The 22,455-nt window shown below is 40.3% G+C and overlaps 1 protein-coding gene across 2 annotated transcripts; it reads right to left on the bottom strand.

Moving 5' to 3' along the window:
* Positions 1 to 1,379: 1,379 nt before the first annotated feature.
* Positions 1,380 to 21,524, bottom strand: gnmt (glycine N-methyltransferase). Of its 2 annotated transcripts, XR_004612770.1 has the most exons (9): positions 21,216 to 21,524; positions 17,822 to 17,949; positions 17,608 to 17,721; positions 17,121 to 17,263; positions 15,982 to 16,103; positions 14,554 to 14,728; positions 14,276 to 14,447; positions 7,916 to 7,918; positions 1,380 to 1,394 (listed from the first exon to the last, which is right to left on the bottom strand). XR_004612770.1 is itself a non-coding variant. In XM_034576621.1 (7 exons), the coding sequence occupies exons 1-6, from the start codon at positions 21,422 to 21,424 to the stop codon at positions 14,557 to 14,559; spliced, it is 888 nt and encodes a 295-aa protein (XP_034432512.1). In that variant the 5' UTR covers positions 21,425 to 21,524; the 3' UTR covers positions 12,080 to 14,447; positions 14,554 to 14,556. The 2 variants fall into 2 exon arrangements, 1 of the variants encoding a protein (XP_034432512.1); XM_034576621.1 differs by lacking the exons at positions 1,380 to 1,394; positions 7,916 to 7,918 and having other exon boundaries at positions 12,080 to 14,447.
* Between the last annotated feature and the right edge of the window lie 931 nt (positions 21,525 to 22,455).

Here is a 22,455-nt window from a genome sequence, read left to right as displayed (position 1 = left end):
TAATGTGATTTCCCAGTGGCTTTACAAAATGCATCAACAAACTGTTGTACAGTAAAGGGGAGCTTTGTTGACAACATCCTCTGCAAATTCAGCACTAATGCACTCAAATCAAAAACAAATTCCGGCCATTCTGGGAACACAAATCATCCTTTTAATTACCAATGTCAGGGGAACTTCTCATCTTGGTGAGTGGGGTCAACTCCCACAGCACAAACAAACACAAATTGGCCAATTTAATGGCAAAAGAAGGCAAAGTTCTAACCACAATGCAACATTTATGGATGGTGGTAGTTGAAATAACATCCAAAATACCACTACAAAACGTTCCTCTGTGAGCATAACAGTTTGATAATCACACACTTAGATGAAAACATTCCCTATATGAAAGTTCACTTAAACGCAGGAGGAGAGGATGTTTACAGACTTTAGTACTTCAGTCACTAACTACTGCGATAAATAATGAGGTGTAAGTGAGGACAGATTCTGTTTCATGGCCCAATGAGGAAAAAACTATGCACCATTTTTTGACCTACACTTAATTCAATTTATTACTTTAGAATTACATAACATGTTGATTTTGTTCTGCGTTTTAGCCACACATGTGACCTGGCTCTGTAGACGCCAGATGAAATGTCTTAACACCGATTGGATGGAATGCAATAAATTTGATGCAGACATGCATGGCTCTTTAACGGATGAATCCTGATAACTTTGGTGATCCCATGACTTTTCCTCTAGTGCTATCAACAATTCTTAGTTGTCACTTTTACTGTGAAATACCTCAACGCATAAATAGATAGATAAAATATATAGCAGTCATTGTCACCAATCTGAATGGGTTTAGTGGCTTTTCCTCCACTGTTACCGTGAGACCCTTTTTTGTGCTTAATTAAATACCTCAACAACTGTCAACTGTGGGATGAACTGCTGTTAAACTTGGCACACCCTTCCCCTGAGGAGGACATTCAAAAACTTAGGACATCCTTTAACATCTCACTCAGCAGCAATAGGAAATTTGAACTTAACAAGAAGCAGTTACAATGGGAACTGTCTTTAATATTATTAATGACATTCACAGTCCCTAGAAGATGATTCCTAGTTATCGCAGTGACTCCTTGGCCTTTCCTTTAGCCACTATCACAGACAAGCATAATGTGCTATTTCAAGCTAAAAAAACAACAACAACAGCCCCACTTTTGATAATACTGAGTGGTAATTCATGGCATCGGACAAAAATAAAATCCCAAAACCCAAACAAAATTGCTATTGTGGCTTCATGTGCTCAGAAGTAAAAAATAAAAAGTAAAAATCCCCCATAACACAAACTACATGTGCTCATTCACACGGAAATCACCTAATGCCATGCTAGGTACAAACTTGGCAATACTACTCAGCTGGATTTTATGGCTGACAGCTGTAATATCCTCAACATGAGGAAACTATTCATCAAGTCAGTCCAACATTTGATCATGTGGTCAGTTATAGTTACTCATGTATGTAAACCATAGGAACAGTGGTTTCATAACCTTTAAAAGAAGCCACAACTAGACCGTGCAGTTGTATATGTAATGACAAATTCTCCTTATACATGTGGAATATTGAATTCTGCTGAAAAAATACCTATATGAAATGTAAGAGTATGACTTGTCTTTACTTCATGGAGAGTTCAGCACTTGACTCTGAAGTGTTTAATGGCTCAGAGTGTGGGCTTTACCTAAATCCTTCCTTAACATTTAAAACCTGTGGAAACCTTGAACCTCTGCAGACGTACAGCTGCCAGAAAGAATAACTGTGTGTGTGTGTGTGTGTGTGTGTGTGTGTGTGTGTGTGTGTGTGTGTGTGTGTGTGTGTGTGTGTGTGTGTGTGTGTGTGTGTTTGTGTTGTACTGTACTGCAGGAGAGCTCACCATGTGGCTGTAGTTAGGAGAATGAATACTGTTTGACTGGTGTGTAGAAATGGATACCCCCCCCACACACACACACACACACACACACATACTCCCCCTTCCCCGCTCCATTTGGGACCCACAAAGCCTCTGAACAACAGACACAGTGTACTCTGGACTGTCAGTGAATTTAGCGAGAGCTCGCCCTCAGTGTGTGTGTGTGCTCCGTGCACACAAGAGTTACACCTTCCACGTGCATGCTTGTGTGCTAAAATGACGTGTGTGTTCATTTCTACATGCCTGCCGGCTTGTTTGGTTGTGTGTGCATGTGTGTGTGTGTGCACAGACTGTGCAATTTCTTAGAGAACTGAAGACACATTCTTTGAGCGGTGGGCGGCCCAGAGGAAGCACAGGGGCTTTCAGATGGTATGACGAGGTCGCTGTTTAACTTGGAGAGGCTGACTGTTATTCCTGTCTAACCTGTGGCGAGTTTGCAACACTCTCTGAAATGGACCTGGAGGACCCCTGGGAGGAAAACCAAGTGTAGGGCATGAATGGGAAGCTGGGCGGGGAGATGGACACAGACAGGGGGGGGGGGACCTCACACACCAGAAGTTTTGAGAGTCGAGCTGAAGAAAAACAAACCAAACAGGGTGTTGTAAAGAGGCCTCAGAGCCACGGCTGTCATGACTGCATCTCTCTGTGAGTTAATGTTTTTCCATGTGAGTGTGCAAACGTGTGTACATAAAAGCTCTGTGTGTGTGTATGTGCTAATGAGCATACAGAGCGGCAGCTTCACGTACAGTAAGACCACAGCACAGTTTATTGAGCTATAAATGGAGATCTGGCCAGACGAGCTACAGTAGAGAGGTTTGGCTGACACACTTTACTCACACAAAAGTCGCACTGATAGGAAGTGGTCTCCACAAAACTGAGGTCCCACAGAAAAAGTTTCATTAGGTCAACTTACAAGTTAAAGTTTGTACAGGGACAGAAAATCTGCCGTGTACACAAAAAGTGCCCTGAAGATTTTTCCATGAAGTGACACTGTGTATGTTAACAATGGCTGAACATATTCATCACCTCAGGTTAGCATTGTCAGCATAGCGACTGACATCATCTTACCCTACAGGTTAGGTGGCTAATGAACTTCACAAAGTTCAACCAGTTCCTCTTTGCGCACAATTTTGGCCTCGTGCAGTTTTGAAGGGCCACAGCGAACATTTGACGTGCCATAGAAAATCAGAAAAAGCTACTTTCTGAGCTGCACTGAATTCCGGATAATCTCCTGCAATTATCCGGAGGAGCTGTGTGTGAGAACGCAAATGTCTGAGTCAATTGCTGTGGACTTTCTCCAGCCTGGTAAATCAAAAACTCAGATAACGTCTGAATAAGCCCATGTGAGAACACAGCAGGAGATTCACTGGAGGATTCGCCGCCAGGGAGTGGGCGCGTTGATGATCTCTGCAGTGGAATTTATAGGCTACCCCTCACTAGAGCTTTCTCTTTTTTGTGCGTCTTGTAAACACATCTGAGTAGATAAACTCCTGCTGCGTTCTTCACATGTGAAAGGCAAAGTCCTGACAGAGTCTGGACCACAGTGTGCGTACATATTCTGGAGTTCATGTCTGAAAACAGCTCAGTATCATGATGACTCTTCAAATCCAAATCATATCTTTTACAGTAGGTTTACATTTACATTTGGAAGCCACTTTTATCCAAAGTATCTTACAATTAAGAGACAGCAGTAAAGCCTCAGGACAGTGGAAGATCTTGAAGGAAGTACTAAGAGCTGAATCTGTTCAATAAGACAAAGTGCAGGAGATCAGGCAAAAAGGTCAGAAGATAAAGAGCGACTCCCCTGCTTTGGAAGCAGTTGGTTGGTTGTTCCACCATCAGAGAACAGAATGCAGGGATGCATGTTTCCTGCTTTCTGTAACGAGAAGAAAAATGTCCTCCAAAAGAGAAACAAAACCAAATGTGTGAGAGTGAATTAAACAAGGTCAGTACCTGGAGTGAAGAGGATCAGAAACAGGATTCGCTAAAGACATTGGAATTTAAAAAATCTCAATATGTATTTTCTAACCTGGCATCTCTTTCCCCTACAATAACCTCTGTCATTCTTGACATTGTTTACTCAAGTCCTGGGAAGTTTAGAGAGTAGAGTTACAAAGTTGCACAAAATAAATTCTTCCTCCATAACTTACACCTTCCCGCAAACCCACCCTGTCAATGATCAATCCCTACTGAGGTCAAAGTTCCACTTAGTAACTTAACCAGGTCAAGCCTGGTGCATATAGATACACAGTAACTTGTGCAGCTGCCTGTGGTGATCAGCCTCAGTCTAGTTCTGCATAATGTGGAACTTGCACTTTGAGTGAAAATCGTGTGTGACAGCCAATCAGCCTGGTAATATTAAATAGCAATTATTATTTTGATAACTAATAATGCAAAATTCACAGAATGAAATGCAGATTATTGTCAATGTTGGTGCGATCGTAGATATGAACTCTGACCTACCTGCCCAATGGACACTGGTACGGTCACATGACTCTTTTCCAGACAGCATTGGCTATTTGCATTGACTATTGCAGCACCCATTTTGAACCTGTCTGTTTGCGTGGCCTCCTTTTGTCTGTAAAAGCGACCCGCAGTAATTGAGCTGCTGCAAGTAGGACCGACTGGTAAACTCTGAAGCTGCTCCACCACTGCTGCACAACTCACGATCACGACTCAGTACTCAAAACCCCAAACTGGAGAATCAGTTGTCACGAACCTACTCGTTGTTGTGATCCTGGCCACCGCTACGTTTAAATATTGAATATGATCTGTGTCTAAATCGCAACAAATTTAACACTGCACTTCATTGGGCCATTAAAAATACACATGCCAAGTGTGAAGCTGATAAGATGAACTGTTTTTGACTCCAAGACAGAGATTATTAGACAAATCGTCTTTGATATTGAAACAGCATTTTTTTGGGGGACTGGATATGCTTTTCTTCCCCATCAATTGCATTGGAATTATTTCATAATAATGATAACAATAACTTTATTTAAACAATACAAAACATCGAAGACAACAAACTAATTAATACAATGTCAGACAACAGATAAAATAGTACTTAATACAAGGCAATTTCAAACGGAAAGGATAACAGAAACATAAAAAAAGTAAAGAACGTAAAAGCCAATGCTGTACATTTAAGAACAGAAAGTGAAGTTTCAATTAAAGGTATAGAGATCTCATGCAGCCGATGTGGAGAGGAGGAATAATTGTTTCATGCTGTGTATTTGTTGTCGGCAGCCCTGAGGAATTTACAGTACTGAGACATGGGACCTGGTGTAAGTGCATATTTGTGTTTTTTATCATCATTATACAAACATGAGCAAACACAAGTCGAGAAAGAGCTGGAAGCCTTTCACTTGTTGCAGTGTTTTAATAAGAGATACTTATTGGGTTTGACCTGGAGGTAATGAGTCATCCTGTTAGAGTCCGCCTCCACTATTTTCCAGTGTGGTCATTTACCCACAGACGTTAAGAAGTGAAGTAAGTGAAGAAAAAATAGACCCTAACCATTACATTTAAGCTCTTTTGATATATGTCCCTGTTTAAACATCAGGAGAAAAATATGAGAGCAGATTTTACTGCACTGACAAATCTGTCGCTGGCTCCTCTCAAATCTCGCCGAGCACATTTATTGCAGCTTGAATTTGTTTTTGTCCTTATGCGGTCCTCCTGTCATAAATAAACCACGCTGATTTCTGTATGTGTTCATCTGCATATGAGTGTGTGTGTGAGCTTGTAAAACCGAGTGGAACGTTTATTTGTTTAGAACCCAAAAACAAGCTGAGCGTTGTCCAGTCGTGGGCCTCGAGCCAGAACGCTTCCTTCACTCAGCAGGCTTTATTGTTCTTCAGGCTCTCTCTCTCCACAGCAGGAGGATGTTGTCTGTTTCTTGATTCTCCTACTGGCCCCTCTCGACACACACACACACACACACACACACACACACAAACACACACCATTCATGTGGGAAAGAATGGGCCCAGTCTGGATTAGGCTATTCCCCTGCGTAACACTAGACAAGGCATTCAATATCCCCTGCTCTCTCTGTCCAAACAGTATCTTGGCACAGGCTGAGTGGAGGCTGGAAAATCCCAGAGCTGCTGCTGAGTTTTTGGTGTGACCCACTCTTTTATTATAACGACTCAATAAATGCTTACAGACCCTCGTCTTGGCCCTGTCCAGGGGAGGGGCTTTTTAAAAAAGACCCATTACACATAGACACATACACACACACGGAGACATGATGCACGCATGATGCATCACAGTAACGCACACACATACACAAACCCACTCCCAGAAGAGGTGAAGATACATGAAAACACACACACATGGACTATGCATTCTTTCACTGTGTCCACTTTACTCCTCAGGAGTCAAGCAGTGGCAGCTGGGAAAAAGACAGCTGGGACACACACACACACACACACACACATCATTTCACATGCACCCTGGAAAGAAAATGATCAGTGATGTGGGAGGAACAAGTGAAAAGTGGGGAGAGGTGGCGGAGAAAGCAGTTCAGTGAGTTTATAGGAAGACGTCAAGCTCGACAGATTTTTCTTACTGCATCTGTCATTTGTGCGAGGCTAATGGCGGCCATCAAAGCCCCCAGAGACCCTCACCTTGTTGTAGTGCTTCGAGCCACTTAACCCGCGGCCTCACCAGCCTTGGAAACTCGCAGACAGACAAATAAAAAAGAGATGTGAAAAATCTGTTGGTTTTTTTCCTCCCCCACTCCACATCCCATCCCTCCCTTTCCCCCTTCCTCTCACATCTGGAAAATCATCATCTGGCAGCTCACGGTGGAAGCAGTGTAGATATTGTCTGAATTTTCTCCCCCTCCTCAGTCTTTACTCCTTCAGCTCCTTCAGGTTCCCCCTGTATCTTTTTTTTTCCTACTTTCACTTCAACAGTTTTACGTCTTTAAGCGGCTTCGCTCTCCTAACTTTCCTGTCAATGTTTTTCTTCTACGATTCTGTTGGCAAAGTTTTATTATTTTTTGTTTTGCACCTTATTCTCGTCTTGAAGTGTCCTTTTCTATTCTAAGAAAGTCGTCAAAGTTAAACCTCTATTTTAAACTCTACTCTATATTTTTATTTATTTTGAGCTTTACATATTTTTTCACTTTTGTTGTGCAAAGCTTGACAGAGAAACAAAAAGAAAAGTAACTTTAACATATTTGACATTGTGGGGAAAAAAACTGTATAGCTACTGAAGATATAACAAAAAGCAATTACAGTGGTTTTAATATGTCAAACGATATCTTGGCTCGGTACGGTTGTCGAGCAACCTGCTGAGACTCAACAAAGCTTTTCATTCTTCTTTTAGCTCTGTTTTGGTCTCCACCAACGGGACCTTGCTATGGAGGCTCCATCCCCCGATCACTACTGTGCAGTCTCAGAATGCATGAGATTGTTCATATCTGGGATATTTTGGCTTCATTTCTGGGTTGTAAAGGAAGTGGAGATGCATTGTCCATATTTATACTTGCCACACACCTTAAACCAAACAAGGGTTTGTACATGAAGCAACCGCTACTGAGCATATATCACTTTAAAATTATATTTGTTATTTTGACTGCTTAAATTACTGCTTTCTATATCTTTCATACAGCAATGTACTAGCATCTTCATGAGTTTACACAAATGAGCATCATGTGCAGTACAGATCAACATATGACCACTCAACACTGTAGTGAATGATATCCTTACTAAAGCACTTGGCCTTCTTTTCAGAAAAGTCATTGATCAGGATGAGAGTTCCGAGTTTCAATGATCATGAGTTACAGCATGTTAAGTTGTTGCTGCTTCATCCTGGTCCATGAATCATAAGACATTTAACTCCTGACATTTACGAGAAGGACCCCTCTCCATCACAATGTATAACATCTTACGATTTAATCTGCAAATTAAAAAAAAACATTTAACCTATTTCATAATCATGCAACATTTTCAAAATCACATCCTATATCTTAAACCTGACACATTAAAAACATAAGCCTAGTAATACATTTTAAGGCCAAGGGCCCCCATTGGCTCCAGGGCCCTGAGTATGTGCCCATTTTGTCTGTGTGATAATCTGTCATTGGATGAGAGCAGTAACACTAAAACCTAACAGTCAAGTCGAGGGTCGTAAAACCAAGAGAAGCTGAAAGCTGTTGGGTCCAGCAGAATTGAGTGACAGTTCTCTGAGGGTTTGTCACTATAAGACGCTTTTCTCATGTCACATACACTCATCTGATAAACTGTTAATAAAATATGTACAGTGAAGGAGTGCAGCTTTAAATGTATATATTAGCATGCTCTTTCAAATTGAAGGAGGAAAAAAATACACACCGGAGGATTATGGGTTTGATCGATTTTTTTTATTTGGTTTAGCGCTAAATCATAACATCAAGGCACGTTACATATTCGTTGAGACCATAGACCGTATATAAAAAGACCTTAATAATTATACACAAACCCAACAGTTCCCACAATGAGCAGGCACTTTGGCGACTGTGGAGAAAATGTTATGTCTACTACACGACTACTATAATGGATAATCAAAGTGAAATTGTCTTTTTATCAAATAGAAGAGAAAACGCTCGTCACATAAAATCTGGATGGTGTTCAAAATCCAGAGGTTTTTTTGTTTCGACTGTTTGAAAACACATTCTCTGTTTTGTAATTTCATGGCTTTAAGCTATAACAACAGCCCATTGTGTCCCTCTTCCCAAAAATATGTCTGCATTTCTCCAGACATCTGTGAGCTTTAAAAGATGCACGTCTGCTTACAGGAAATTTACTCCAAACTAACAAACAAACTGCTGCTGCCTCACTTTCTGAACAGAATGAAAAAAAATATTTTCAACGCCTCCTTGTCAAATCCTGGGATCAGAAAATATCAAATGAAATAGTACGATCATGTTCTCTTGAAATACAAGCGAAATAAATTTTTCATCAAGAACATGCAGGATGAATAGTTAATTCCACTCCTTCTCTCCTTAAAGGCACTTGAGTATAATCATTATTCATCATAATTACTCATCTCCTCTCCAGTCAGTGTGTCCCGCTCTGCTCTCTCTGTTTTTGTTTGATTTGGCCAATGACGTGCTGTGAAAGCGATCCTTCCCAGTGAGGCCAGTCATGGTCGACCACTCTGACTCCCCTAAGTAGAGCAAAGCAAAGCGGAGCAGCCACATCTGGCAAACGGCTCTCACATCTGGTTTGTGTATCAGCTCCTTTTCACGGCCGTCTACCACAGAGTCTGATAGTGTACCTCAGAGACATGAGACGAGATGAGCTACAGACACTCTGCTCAGGGGGGGGGGTGGGGGGTGCGTGCTGGACGGCGGCGAGCGAGTTGGTGTGCAGGGGTCAGGTAGACGGAGCAGGAAATGTCACTCAATGACAAAATGTCAGAAGGTAAAACAGCTGTCTGTTTCACTGGGATCAGAACTTTCTAAGGTTTTTAATGTGCAGCTGCAGTGACTAGAAAGAGAACAGGGCATTACAAACATTATGGACTGTAATGTTTGACAAAGAAGTAAAAACAAAGTCAACTGAATTTGAAGGCCTTGCGTCTCTGCTCAGCAATCACATTAAACATGATGCAGACCAGACCAGTGTCATTAAAATCCAATGAGACATTTGCTTCTATTGCAGTGTTTTTGTTTTCTCAAGTTAAAGGGTTAGAAGAGTGATAAAATGTATCACGCAGAGAGAGACAAAAGCAGCAGTTTCATAATGGAGCTTGGTCTTCCTCTGTGGTATCTGTGTAGTTACATGTAATGTAATGACGCCCTCTTGTGTCAGACTTATATTATGCACTGTAACTATAGCAATAACTGATGATTTTGTCCTTTTACGAGGGTATTACCATATAATTCAGAATGAATAATAATTATAATAATAGGAATAATGTCCCCTGCCTTGATATAATTTACAGAACCTATTCAGAAACTGTATCTAGGTATATATAACATATTTGACAGCTGTTTTATCAGCTGGTGATCTGAAAAAGCTGTGGACTGAGGAAACATTAACAGCATTAGTCTGAACTAATAACTGTGTTATTTGTTTACAACAAGTAGCTCTAGATTTTTAGACTCAACCATTAATACTTTGAGCCTCTGTGTAACTGTGAACCATCCACGACCTTTTACTTCATTATTATAAAATGAAAACTTTTTTTTAGGACAACAGCAGTAAAGAAGTCACTTTTTTCATATGGATTCTGTTTTCTATAAACCACTGCTGACTTAATTTCCAACACAAGAGTATTTTCCACACTTCCCATGGCCAGATCCATTGAACAGAAGGTCGGCGGGTTCGATCCCAGTCTTCCCCATTCCGCATGCCTAAGGGTCCGTGGGCAAGATACTGAACCCCGAATTGCCCCTTCTCGAGTGCTGCACATAGATGCACTGTATGAATGTGTGTGTGAGTGGGTGAATGCAAAACTGTACTGTAAAGTTCTTTGAGTGGTCATCAAGACTAGATATACAATATACAGACCATTTACAGACGATCACACTCTGCAGGTATAGGAACATTCAGCTTCGGAAATAATGAAAATGTGTCATGGAAAACATTTAAGAATAATTAAACAGAAATTACCTCAATACAGCATTAACTCATGTATCACGGTAATACTCAATATTAGTTATACCACTTTTAATAAGAATATACATCCGAACAATTTTGTACAATCCTTGATAATAAGCTTAAAGACAAAAATGGCATTGTTGAGTTTTCTGCTATTAGCTTCTTGACTCTGATACCAGCAGTGCACCCTTGGAACTTGGTCCTGACATACTTCAGCGGAGACGTGGCTCAGTCGGGTTGAGTAAAACAAATGTTTCAATATGATTTCATGAATCAAAGTGTGCTCGAATAAAACCAGCTCCTGCTTCTCATTGGTTATTAAACACTGGATACAATGTCATTGGTTTGTTGGTTCTTACTTTAAAGTTCAATGTCTGTTTAATGTTTTATGCAACCAATTATCAGTTCTGTACTTTTGAAGAATTAAATCCTAAAGTTAAAAGTTTGTATCAACAAAGTTCTAAATTGTTGTGCATTTTGACAGGGTAATTCTCTTGTATTTTTAACCGATATTAACTTAGCTGTATTCCAAGCATTGTTTTGTTTGTTTTAATTGTTTTGTATATCTAGTTTTATTTGTCCGAGGGTATCCCACATATATAAAAAGTACACAGTACGGTAGAGGTGGATCTAAGATTCAACCCCACCTCTGTCAGTGAGATAACACTTTTGGAAATCCAGGGGAGGGTGGAAATATTTTGTTATGTACTAATGTGTCTGTTGTACTTCTTTAATTAAGGAAATAATTTACAGAAAATTTGTGTTATATATAGTTCAATCAATCATACAGTACAACCAAGGGAGCTAGATTTAGCTTTGGATGAATATCAGTTGAGTGATACATGAAATGAATGACGTAGTATGCGGAAGTAACATGATATTTTGTTAACATAGCCATGTCACAATTTTTCCACCCCTAATAGTGCTGTTTTTAAAACCTAAGAAGATTTCCCAAAAATGGAACATTCCAAGAGACACCATTGGGAGCATTATAAGGAAGTTTAAAACGTATTGCACAGCTGCAAATCTGCTTGGCCACAAGAGAAAGACCAACATTTCATTGAGAGCCCTTAGTAATTTAATCAGGATGACTGTCACTGCAAATCACCAACAGGGTGACAAGATGAAGGCCGGGCCAAGTGGTTCAGTGGCGACTATAAGACGAACACTGAATACACAGAGTGTCAAAGGTCAACTAGAGTAGACCAGGCAGAATTTGGACATCACGGTATTGTGAGACAGTTTTACTTTATCGACACATGCCTCAATGCTTGGACCTAAGAGCTTGTATTTAAGGGAACAAACACATTACACACTTGTGACATGTGTTTATGTATCACTGGGTGTAAACAGTCTGTCTTGAAGAGTGACTACCTGTACAAACCACAAACATTCCAGTTCAACTTGACTGAACTGGTCTTTGCTACTTTGACTATATGAAAAACTGATTTCACTCACTCTCTATTACGGATCAATCAGTCCGTCTATACTTCTACATTTCAAATACAAAGACACAACATGAAAACAAGGTTATTTATTTAAATCTTTAATGTCATGCAAAAGAATTTCAATAATTGTATCAGCAATAAACTGTATAAAATTTTACATTGTCTTATAATAATTATATAACATTAAGAATTTTCGGAAATGGTTTTATTTCTACGTGAACCTACTCAAACATTCAGCCACTCTGATGCTGTTAATCTCAACTCAATCACAAACTATCTCACACAGCAAGTCAAAGGCAGTGATAATATTTGACTTCTCTATCCTAGAACTACTTCTAATGAAAAATACACTAGTTTCGTATCAAAGTAAAACATTTGAACCTAAATACCAGAGCTAAATAAATTATTCATCCATCACGTTCCCCCTCATTATTTGGGTAAACTCAATTATTTGAGACGCTGCAATATACGTCTGTAACAGAAAAATTACAAGCTAGAGCAAAACCTTTTACCTCAAACATTACCTCAGACTCACAGCTGGTCTATTGGAAGTAACAACCAGAAATGTGTTAACAGTACCACAAAATAAGAGAAAAAAATATGAAGAAAATATAGAATCGGTGAAACAAAGCCTGAAATGATTCACTTAATGTCATTATTTTTCATGAAAACTCTGGAGGTCAGAGGTCAGAGGTCAAATAGCTCTGGAGCTGGTCAGGGTTTAGTGAAGAGATTCCTTCAGGAAGGAGGATTTTGACTGATTGACTGACTGCCTGACTGACACCCACTCTCCATTCTGTTTGAGCTGGTTAAACTAAGGCCCTTTTGTGACCAGGTGTAACTTTCATCCTGAGAGATCTGCTCAACAGTGCACAGCGCTGTCTGTTCCTGACACTAAAATGTGTCCTTAATGTGTCTCCTGTGACCACTTAAGATCGGATCTCACGTCCCAGCTGTATATTCAAATAAAAAAAGAAGAGTATGAGTCATTATGTGGTGATCAGTGTTGACATTGTAACTTTGGCCACAAACAAATCAATGCACATAAGAGTTTTAATGTGGCGGGTCAAAGAGGACACACTCTCACAGTGGCCACATGCGTCACAGACCACCTCTGAATGTGGTAAGAGTGATCAGATCTCAGAACACATTTGGGTGTGTTAGCCCCTGAACTTAGGACTGACCACTTGTGATTGCAGCTCTCAGGACGGATGTTAATACCACGTCTGAACGGCGTCTAACACTAATGTGAGTCACAGGCCTCACTGGCTGTAGCCTGACATCAGTGATTATTCACTGAACAAATTAACTGAGAAATGAACACAAAATGAAATCAGCTTGACAATAAAGGCTTCATCTCTGTTTTTAAGACAGTTGTGATGAACTCACAGGATACAAATGACTAAGCATATGGTCAATCTTAGAACTTTGAACATTATTTGCAACAAAAATCAAGTATTCCATCAAGAGGAATATCGCTAATGTACAGCAGCATTTAGAAATTATGTTCATTGTCAATATCAAAGTTGTGAAGGGCAAGAAGCGGAAGGCGAAACAGAAATGGGGGAAATACCACAGCAGACACAGCACTGCATTCTGGGAAAATAGCACATCGGGACAAAAACAGTGGTCCGATACATTTTGAATAAATTTTTCAAAGTAGGTTTGACCTGTTTTAGACACTTACAGGATGTGTCAGCTTGTGCTGTGAGAACATATTGAGATGAAAATCAACCAGCTGCTCCTTGTAGAGGCTCTGCCGCTCTTACAGTTTAGCATCATCATTTTAAAGTTATTAGAGAAAATGGAAACTTTTAGCGGCTGTACGATAAACAAACTACTATAAACAAATTTCAAGGTCATTAAATGTACTGATACATTTTCTTAAAAGGCCAATCATATTATTTATACAATAATAATGCACAGTCTATCAGGAACATGTTCAGTCTCTATGTTCTCGTCAATGACGCCGTTTACATGGACACCAAAATTCTGATAATTCACCTTATTCTGAATAAGACATTACTTTGATTTTGATGTTGACATGAGCTGCTAATAAAATTCTCCATACATATTCCATGTCACAGAGCATAGCCCGATTATGACACCTGATGATGTTCCTCTGGTTTTAAAATCCCAACCTGAATGTACAATGCTACCGTTTGCTAGGTGTTTTCTTTCTAATTTTGCAATAGCTACAAATGTTGATTTTCGCAAAATGCTGTGAAAACTCTAATAAGGCGTTATACTGCGATCAAGACGTATACATGTCTAGATAATGTGACTTAATTCAAATATTACTTATTCTGAGTATGACCTTATTCGGGTTAAGGTAATTAGAACAGTAGTGTCTTATTCAGAATATTTGCTTAATTGGGTTAATATCCGATATACTAGCCTCTATGTAAACGTTGTCGCTGACAAAACAGAACTGTTTCATTTTTAAGAACTATAAGATGATGAAATCTTTTTAAAACCAATTTTACTGTAAAAGCATGTTGGGACTTAAAGAAGGCACGCGCGCGCGTGCGTGCGTGCGCGTGTGTGTGTTTGGCTGGCAGGGCTCTCAGGCTGTCTTTTTACAGACATGGATGAAGTAGCAGGGAGCCTGGGCCTGGCTGGGGACGTATGTCTTGAAGTCTCCATAGACGCTGTGCTCTATTTTGCCGTTGAAGGCCTTGTTCAGCAGCCCTTTGAAGTTCTCCAGACGGTGAGGGTAGTAGGACAGACGGAATTTACTGGTCAGGACAAACAGAGCACACATAAGTTACTATTCCCACAACCATTCAACAAATGTCCTTCCCGCTGTGTCTACCATGTCTGGGAAAGGAGTCCCTCGACCTCGACTGTGTGGGATTTCACACAAAAACATAAGAGGGTCATCAGGGTGAAACAAAACAATACACACTGTCACATAAAGAATATGCTCCAAGACATTTCATTGCTGTTTGTTTGTTTATCTGCCTTTTCCAAAATAATTTCATTCAAAAACTACTTATCCACTTATCTTGAAACTGGCCAAGAAATAACCCATTAACTTTTGGTGCGTATCCAGATCAGGGATTTTTTTCTCTTTCTAAACATTGTGAGATGGGGAGTCTTTTGACATTTTCACAGATTTCCCAGGAAAATATGCCTGGACCTTGATAGAAAAAAAACTTTAATGAAAAATGACGACATATTAAGAGGACTGATATCTATGAGTGTGTGCAATTTGGTGCAGTTTGACTGAATTGAAGGGAACAGTTGGGCCTTGGCAGAGGTACGCGCTCTACCGAGTGCCATTCTAGTTGATAATATTCTTTGATATCTAATTATAAATGTCTACGGTTGGCTAAAGAGGCAGTCATTTCTTTGATATACAAAATATAACATTAAACAAAAACACAATATCTGTCATAGATGCTTTATGTGACAGTCACTACAGGGTAATGAATCTGTCTCGCTCTCTCTGATTTCATACAGGGTTATCACTCTGTCACGAGTTTGTCTCACATTCTTAAAATATGGCAGACATGTAGTGGGTCAGGGTTTGTGTCGTCTACTGAACATGTTAAAATCTACTGCCAAATGCTTGTTACATCATCTCATGTGTATTTGTGTAAACTTTTTAAAATCTGGCTGTTGCTTCATATTCAGCAAACAGACGTGAGACCAAAGTTTGATCTTCTCACCAAACCTTCAGGACAAAAAGTACATGTACATGCAGTTAACGTTCTGATAAGATCTATTGATCAGTCACAACATAAATATTTGATAACTGCTTGAGTCATTCCCTGTGTCTCATGCGACAGTGATCTGTATGGACGGAATCTGACTTTGATGACGTCTCCTTGAATTTAAGTGATTTATGTTATAGCTATTTTTGGACCTAATGATTAATTGGTTATTCAAGAAAATGGATTTTAACCCTTGACATTTAAATCATATATTTTTTCACATTAGCCCGACAGTGAGCATTCAAACATCTGTGCAGAGCGTCCAGCCATACCTGACTTCAGGGAGATTCTGTTCGGCTGCCTTGGGCACTTGGATGGTGTAATCCAGAGTGATCATATGGGGCTTACTGTTGACCCACAGCACTGAGGTGGAGATGTCCTGAGTTAGATCACTCTGCAACACAACACACACGTGATTATACAGCACGCTGGTGAAGAACTCTTCAGTGATGTCCAAATGTGAGCAGTTAATTAGAAGTGACTCAACAACACCAGGAAGCTGCTCTCACTGTTGTGGATTGTTGAGTTGGACCATGAGAGCAGACACCGGGATTATGGGGAATCAGAAATGGATTTGACTCTTAACACGCGACTGTTGACTTAGTATTTATATACAGGCATTCCAGCTGGATAGTTCTTGCTTTGGCTGGATTTAAGAATATGGTTCTTGTTTTGAGGAAAATAATGCTAATTGAAAATGGCTCATTGCCGCCAGCACCTGCTGTCAAGTCTCTGTCGAGTTCATATATCCTCGAGGACTGGTTATTTATGTAATGGTATCCAAATCAAAAAGTTCAGGATGACAGAAAAAGAGTATAACAGTGCGATCCCTGATATATGTATCACAGTTAGAATCTGATGTGCATATACACCACAACATAAACATGTCAAAAATAAATAGATGCAATTATAATAAAAAAATTTAAATAAAAAACAGTAGTTTTAATGTTGTCGGCTGATCCATGTATTTTTATTCCAAAATTTATTTTCTAAAATCAGTGCTTCAGACATCATGTGCTTTTCAACACAGTTAGCACTGACGCCTCACAGCAAAAAGGTTCATGGTTCAAATCCCCATTCGGCCGAGGCCTTTCTATGGTGAGTTTGCATGTTCAAACTTCATCTGTGTTAGTTTTCTCTGGTTTGGTATCTCATGCACATTTCCTTCTTTCATCGGTGCCAGTTTCATTGAAAATCTCTCAATATCCGGGAGGCTCTGGGTGAAGCTTAAAGGTCTTAAACCCAGCTGCTGCTAGTGATGGTGCCAGTAAACCATTCATAAACACTAGTGTCTGTCAAACTCCTCCTTACAGAGAAATTAATAAAGTTTAGATTTTTATGTTCTCTTCAGGCAGATAGTTTTAGTCTATGAATAGTTTCTTACTTTCACGTTTGAGTCATGTTATAGTACCTTGTAGTAAATGTTTTTGCCTTTTGGCGCCTTCCCAGTCTCTAGGATGTAGTCGTAGTTACGGTGGTCAATGATGAGGATCCCACCTGGTCTGACCATACTGGCGATGTTCTGAAGGGCCAGCTGATGGTCACTCTGGTCCCCTGAGAGCAAGACAAAATCCATAATATGATCAAGTTCAAATTAAGAGAACAATCTTCAGATGACATACTTGGAAGAAGAGTTTTAACTGGAAGTGGAACTTTGCTGCCCACATCTTTTCACCCTGCTGTGCTGATGTACAAGTGTACTCTGGAGTGAGTCAGTACACTGTCACACCACTGATGGGTGTGGTCAAAAGTGCAGAACACTTTCATCTTTCACATTTTGCTGACACATCTAATTATCAGTGAGTTTTGAATCAAAAAACATTAAATTAGTGATTGAAAGATTACGTCTGTATTTTGCAGACCTAATTCAAAAACAGAACGAAAGTAGGTGACTGTACCTTTAAAGTCTGGTAAATGGGCAAATGAGTTGCCCAGGCAGATGACAGCGTCAAATCCATCCCCTGGCTTCTGAATATCTTCTGGTAACGACAGCCAGTTGGCCTCTTCAATAACTACAGAGAAGAAGGACACCAAAGGAAAATATGCTCAATTTCAAATGTTTTGAATATTCAAAATCTCAATTCAATCTTGACAAAATAAAACATTTCTTACCCCACTGATCAAAAGCTTGTTCTTTTCTTCTGTCCCATCTTGCCTTCAGCGCGTACTTCAGCATTTTGTCACTGGCATCCACACTCACCATATTGAAGCCCTCCTCCACCAGCATGATGGAGTCCACTCTGCAAAAAAAAAATCTCTGTAAACACAAGTGCTGTATTACAAAAAGAACAGTATAACCTCACAAGCTCAGAGAAAGAAGCACTTGTGAAATCTTTATTGACGTTGACTTTATCTACTGATTTGACAGATTTTTTTGACAGATAGTTAGCAGATAGATGCGTGTTCAGGAAGAACAAAGTAAAATTTGGTGCGGTTCTGGATAAAGGTGCTGACGCACAAATCACTTTTTTCCCTTTCTTTAACATTAAGAGATGTTTTCCTGTCCTTAAAAATGTGCAAGCAAGTCAGCTTCAACGTTGAGAGGATTTCAGTCGAGTTAGCTTCAAAACAATAACCTGAACATTCCCTCTCTAGATGCACATCAGTCATAAGTTACATTCTCTACCTGTGGGAAAGGCTGTGTTCACTACCAGCCTACCTCCATCCATCATTTATCTATAACAGAGGTTCTCAAAGTGGGGATCCAAGACCCCCAGGGGACCACGGCTCATAGCTTGGAGGTTCTTGTAATAATTTGTATCAATTGAAAATTAAGCCACATCATTAAAAGAGAGCACATATACAGATAAGGACCACTGTACCAATAAAATGAGCATATTGTGGCAATTATTACCGCCCACATTAGCTTTGGACAAATAGACATTCTGATATGATTATGACACATCACCTAAATTTCCCTCAGGCAGCACTTGCGTGCCGCTCCTACTACCTTCAAGCTTAGTAGCCAGCTGTCTAGCAACCATGTCAGATTTACATAAGTCAGTCACATAATCAAGTGACACAAAGCCCAAACCAGGTAAACTGGAAAAATATGATGACAGTTCTCGACTTTTGTTTTATTGAGAGCAGCTATGGAAGACTGTCTAAGTATTAGCTAATGAATCCATGAAGCCAGCCAAGGTAAAGTGAGATTACAAAGCACCCAGATGATGGTGGTAACCATTTTAATTAATTTAAAAGTAGAAATCCAGTCAAGTTGAAGTATTTAGTTTGAAAGGTTTTAGAATACAATGATTTTTTGCAGCATCTAGTAGCACAAATGGCAGTAAGCATATGTTTTATCAGCACTAGAAATATGATAGGGTCCTTGGAACATTTTGTCCCCTATAAGGGGCCAATGATCTATACAATTAATCCTCTCAGGGTCAAGGTGGGGCAATCCCAGCTGCCATTTGGCGAGAGGTGGGGTACAGGGAGAGGTGACAGGGCTTGCCACTGCACCACCATGTTAAAACAAGTATACCTGAGGTGACTTATTCTAACAAACATCATTTTCTCATTGGCTGGTGACGCCAAACGATATTTAAACATGGAGCCCAAAGAAGTTATTTACCTTTCATCATCAGTCTGGAGGTGCTTTCCAAACAGTAACTATTTGTGAGTTGTGTTACACAATAGTCAAAAACTACAGATTCAAACAACAGAATCACATGGAGGCAGAGTCCAAGTAAAAAAAATACATATTAGAGCAAGACTGGTGCAAGAATCATGACCTAAAAAAACCTATAATCATCAACAACAAATGGGTAACTCCAAGATAATATACAGCTGCACACTGCAAATAAACAGCGTATATGTTGTATAATGAACAGTGACTAATGCAGAGTTTAATTTTATGACTCAAGTTCAAGTTAAACCTGATGCTTGAGATTATGGCACAGCTTGTAAAAGAGTTCTCTGACTCACGTGCAACTGTGCAGCTAATATCTGAAGGCAAAACAAAAAGTCCTCTGTGGTTCGACTTATACAAGTCATGACGTTCAGGGAATAACTTGCATCTCGCACTCTGCAGGCTCTTCTTCTATTCCATAAGTTGCTGCTAGTTGTGATGACAGACCTGGAAAGCCTGGCATCAGATACACACTTGGCCAAAAATAGCAGTGCCGTTTGTAACCTCATTCCACTATGATCGTGTTTACATCACCCAAGATGGTCATGCTACAGAGACACGCAATGCTACTATGGAACAGCGTCAAAGTCAGTGTGCTTATTTTTTCCACACCACCTGTGTTCTGTGAGATATGATATATTTGTTTTGAAATGTATATGACTGCGGGGTTGAAAGAGGGACAAAAATATTACCATCTCAGAAGTACTTATTGGCCGAAAGGTCGACCCTCGTCTTATAGGTGATAGTGTTGCATCTCCTGCACAACATTTCTAAGATAAGGCCAGTTGAGTATACCGGGGGTAAGGGGGGCTTGGCAGGCGGGCTAAAGTATGATGGGTTCTTGTCTTGAGTTCAGCCAATGGCCTTGTTGCTGTCCCAGATCCCTGATACGCTATCAGTGGAAGTAAACACGCTGCAGGGAACCAGTCAAAACCCACTGCAACAAGCCGGCACCAGCTGCACAACCACTGAACCCTACATCTGCTCCTCCGCAAGAGACAGTGCGCTTCCTTTTTTGCTAAATAAACAGTACACCCCCCCAACCCCCAGCTCTCACTCAGTGGCCCTATGTGGGGCAGAACATATGTCAAACGTGGGTAACTGGTGGCTGAAAACATGTGACGAGAAAAGCTGCACATGAGCCTTCTACATTATTACATACGAGAAAATTGAATGAACTTAGTAAACTTGGGATCCCAGCCCCCAGATTGCTGCTTTAGGCAGGAACTGGTACAGTGGCTTGTGCAACTCTGCACTTTCTTTCATTATTCTCTGACCTAATCCGGATTTCATTCCAGGGTGAAACCGGGTCAGTCGGCTGGAATTCCACAAAGTCAAACCAAACTATTTGCGTTAGAGGATGCATAATTTACAAAACGTAAGATATTTCATATATTTTTATCCGTCTTTATTAATTTGTTATCGTTAGATTTTTCTCATATCTTTCAAATGTTGAATTATCACAACTTGCATGTGGAAATAAATGAAATATTGCAGTTATATTTTCATATTTGACACGTGACAATATTCACATCTTGCCAAATCTCCTTTATAAATACACTGTCAGGTCACACCCTGACACCAACCTGGTGGTTTTAGAAATGCTCCTTCCGGCTGGTGGACTAAATACAACTAAAACTTATGGAATGAAAACAGAGTTGGCCTTTTATTTCACAGCCGAATGGCTCATTGGAAGCTGGAGATTTAGGCAATCCACGTACCATTCAACCAAGTGTGTTATATTTGTTGTTATACACGGATATACTTCAAAATGATGCAACATTGAATGGGGTTTGGTGAGACGTTCACCGCCACACCGGCCAAACCCCCAGTGAACCGTGCCAGTGTGAAAGTGCTGAGTCGGCCTCATGTTACCCGGTTCCGCAGGCGACATCCAGCACCTTCCGCACCCCCTGCTCCCTCAGCAGAGACACCACCCAGCTCTTGTACTCCTGCGTCCGGCTCTGCGTGTCCCCGATGTACAGCTGCCACACTTTGGCCGCTTTGCCATCTGCGTACTGGTCAGGAAGACCCTCGGCGGCCACACCGAGGGAGCGGGTCCTGAACACACTGTCGACCGACATGATGCTGCCGCTGCTGCCGCTGTGAGTGCTCCGTGTGTTTCAGTGAGCGAGCTGCGGATCTTTCTGTCCACATGCGGGTCCACGTCCAGCTTGTTATTATTTATAGGCGGAGAAACTTTGACCCAATGAGACAGTGAGGGGACTGACGCCTACTTTCTGATTGGATGAGAGAGACCACCTCCGAGTTAATGTTTACGTACAGGAAGTGGACCGTGCTTTTTTTTTTTCAGAATAAAAATCCTTTAGTGTTGGATAAAATAAATAGTAAATAGTTTTTGATAGTTGAAATCATGTGATTGCTGTTTGGATGAACATTTTACTTCACTAACTAAATGAGAATAGTTACGATGTTGGTGTTCAAATGTGTTCAAATCACTCCTCAGCTCATCCTGGCACATCAACATAAAATATTTCCTGTATCTTAATATTGCTTGAATTTAATTTTGGTTTAAGATGCACTTAATTAAATACAGGTATGAATTAACTCTTGGATATTTTTCCCTTTATTGCTGATTTTATTGGTGCATATAATAAAATAAGAGGCCTAGTCCATTCACAATAGCCCATGCATTTAAAATGTTTTTGACCCAATACCACAGGGCAGGGTCTCAATTCAGGGGCTGCATCCTTCAAAAAGGCGCCGTCGACCCAGGTCATAAAGACCGTCTACTTTGTGGGAAGGGGAGACCTTAAAGGCCGAACAGAAATGAGATGTTCTGGTCTACAGTGGCTTTCCGTGATTGGCGTCACCAGCTCATCCCTTATTGCTGTTGCCTAGCAACAGAGCTAAAGTTGGTCACAGTTTAATACCCCTTGGTTTTTAAACATTTGTACTATTTTTCTATTTGCTTGATTTGAAGCCTGATACTTAAATGCTGGAGCCTTCATTTCTCAAGGATGGAAGGTGGCATTTGAAGGAGCCTGAGGAATGGCACAGTCTAGTCGTGCTGCTTTGAATTGGTCTGAGGCCTACTTCCTAATTGGATTAAAGTAGAGATGCAGCCCCCAAGTTCATCTTTTACATAACAAGC

This window comes from Hippoglossus hippoglossus, chromosome 22 (assembly GCF_009819705.1).
Source record: "Hippoglossus hippoglossus isolate fHipHip1 chromosome 22, fHipHip1.pri, whole genome shotgun sequence".
In the NCBI taxonomy this organism is placed as follows: Eukaryota; Metazoa; Chordata; class Actinopteri; order Pleuronectiformes; family Pleuronectidae; genus Hippoglossus; species Hippoglossus hippoglossus.
The sequence above is the reverse complement of the archived record's forward strand: the minus strand, read 5'-3'. Positions and strand labels throughout refer to the sequence as shown.

Bases quoted from the DNA above. Each gene is read 5' to 3' on its own strand.
- gnmt (XM_034576621.1), bottom strand. From the start codon at position 21,424: ATGTCGGTCGACAGTGTGTTCAGGACCCGCTCCCTCGGTGTGGCCGCC. The intron at 17,722-17,821 runs GTAAGAAATGTT...TCTTCTCTGTAG, and splicing joins ACAAGCTTTTGATCAGTGGG to TTATTGAAGAGGCCAACTGG. The intron at 16,104-17,120 runs GTACTATAACAT...GTTGTGTTGCAG, and splicing joins GCAAAAACATTTACTACAAG to AGTGATCTAACTCAGGACAT.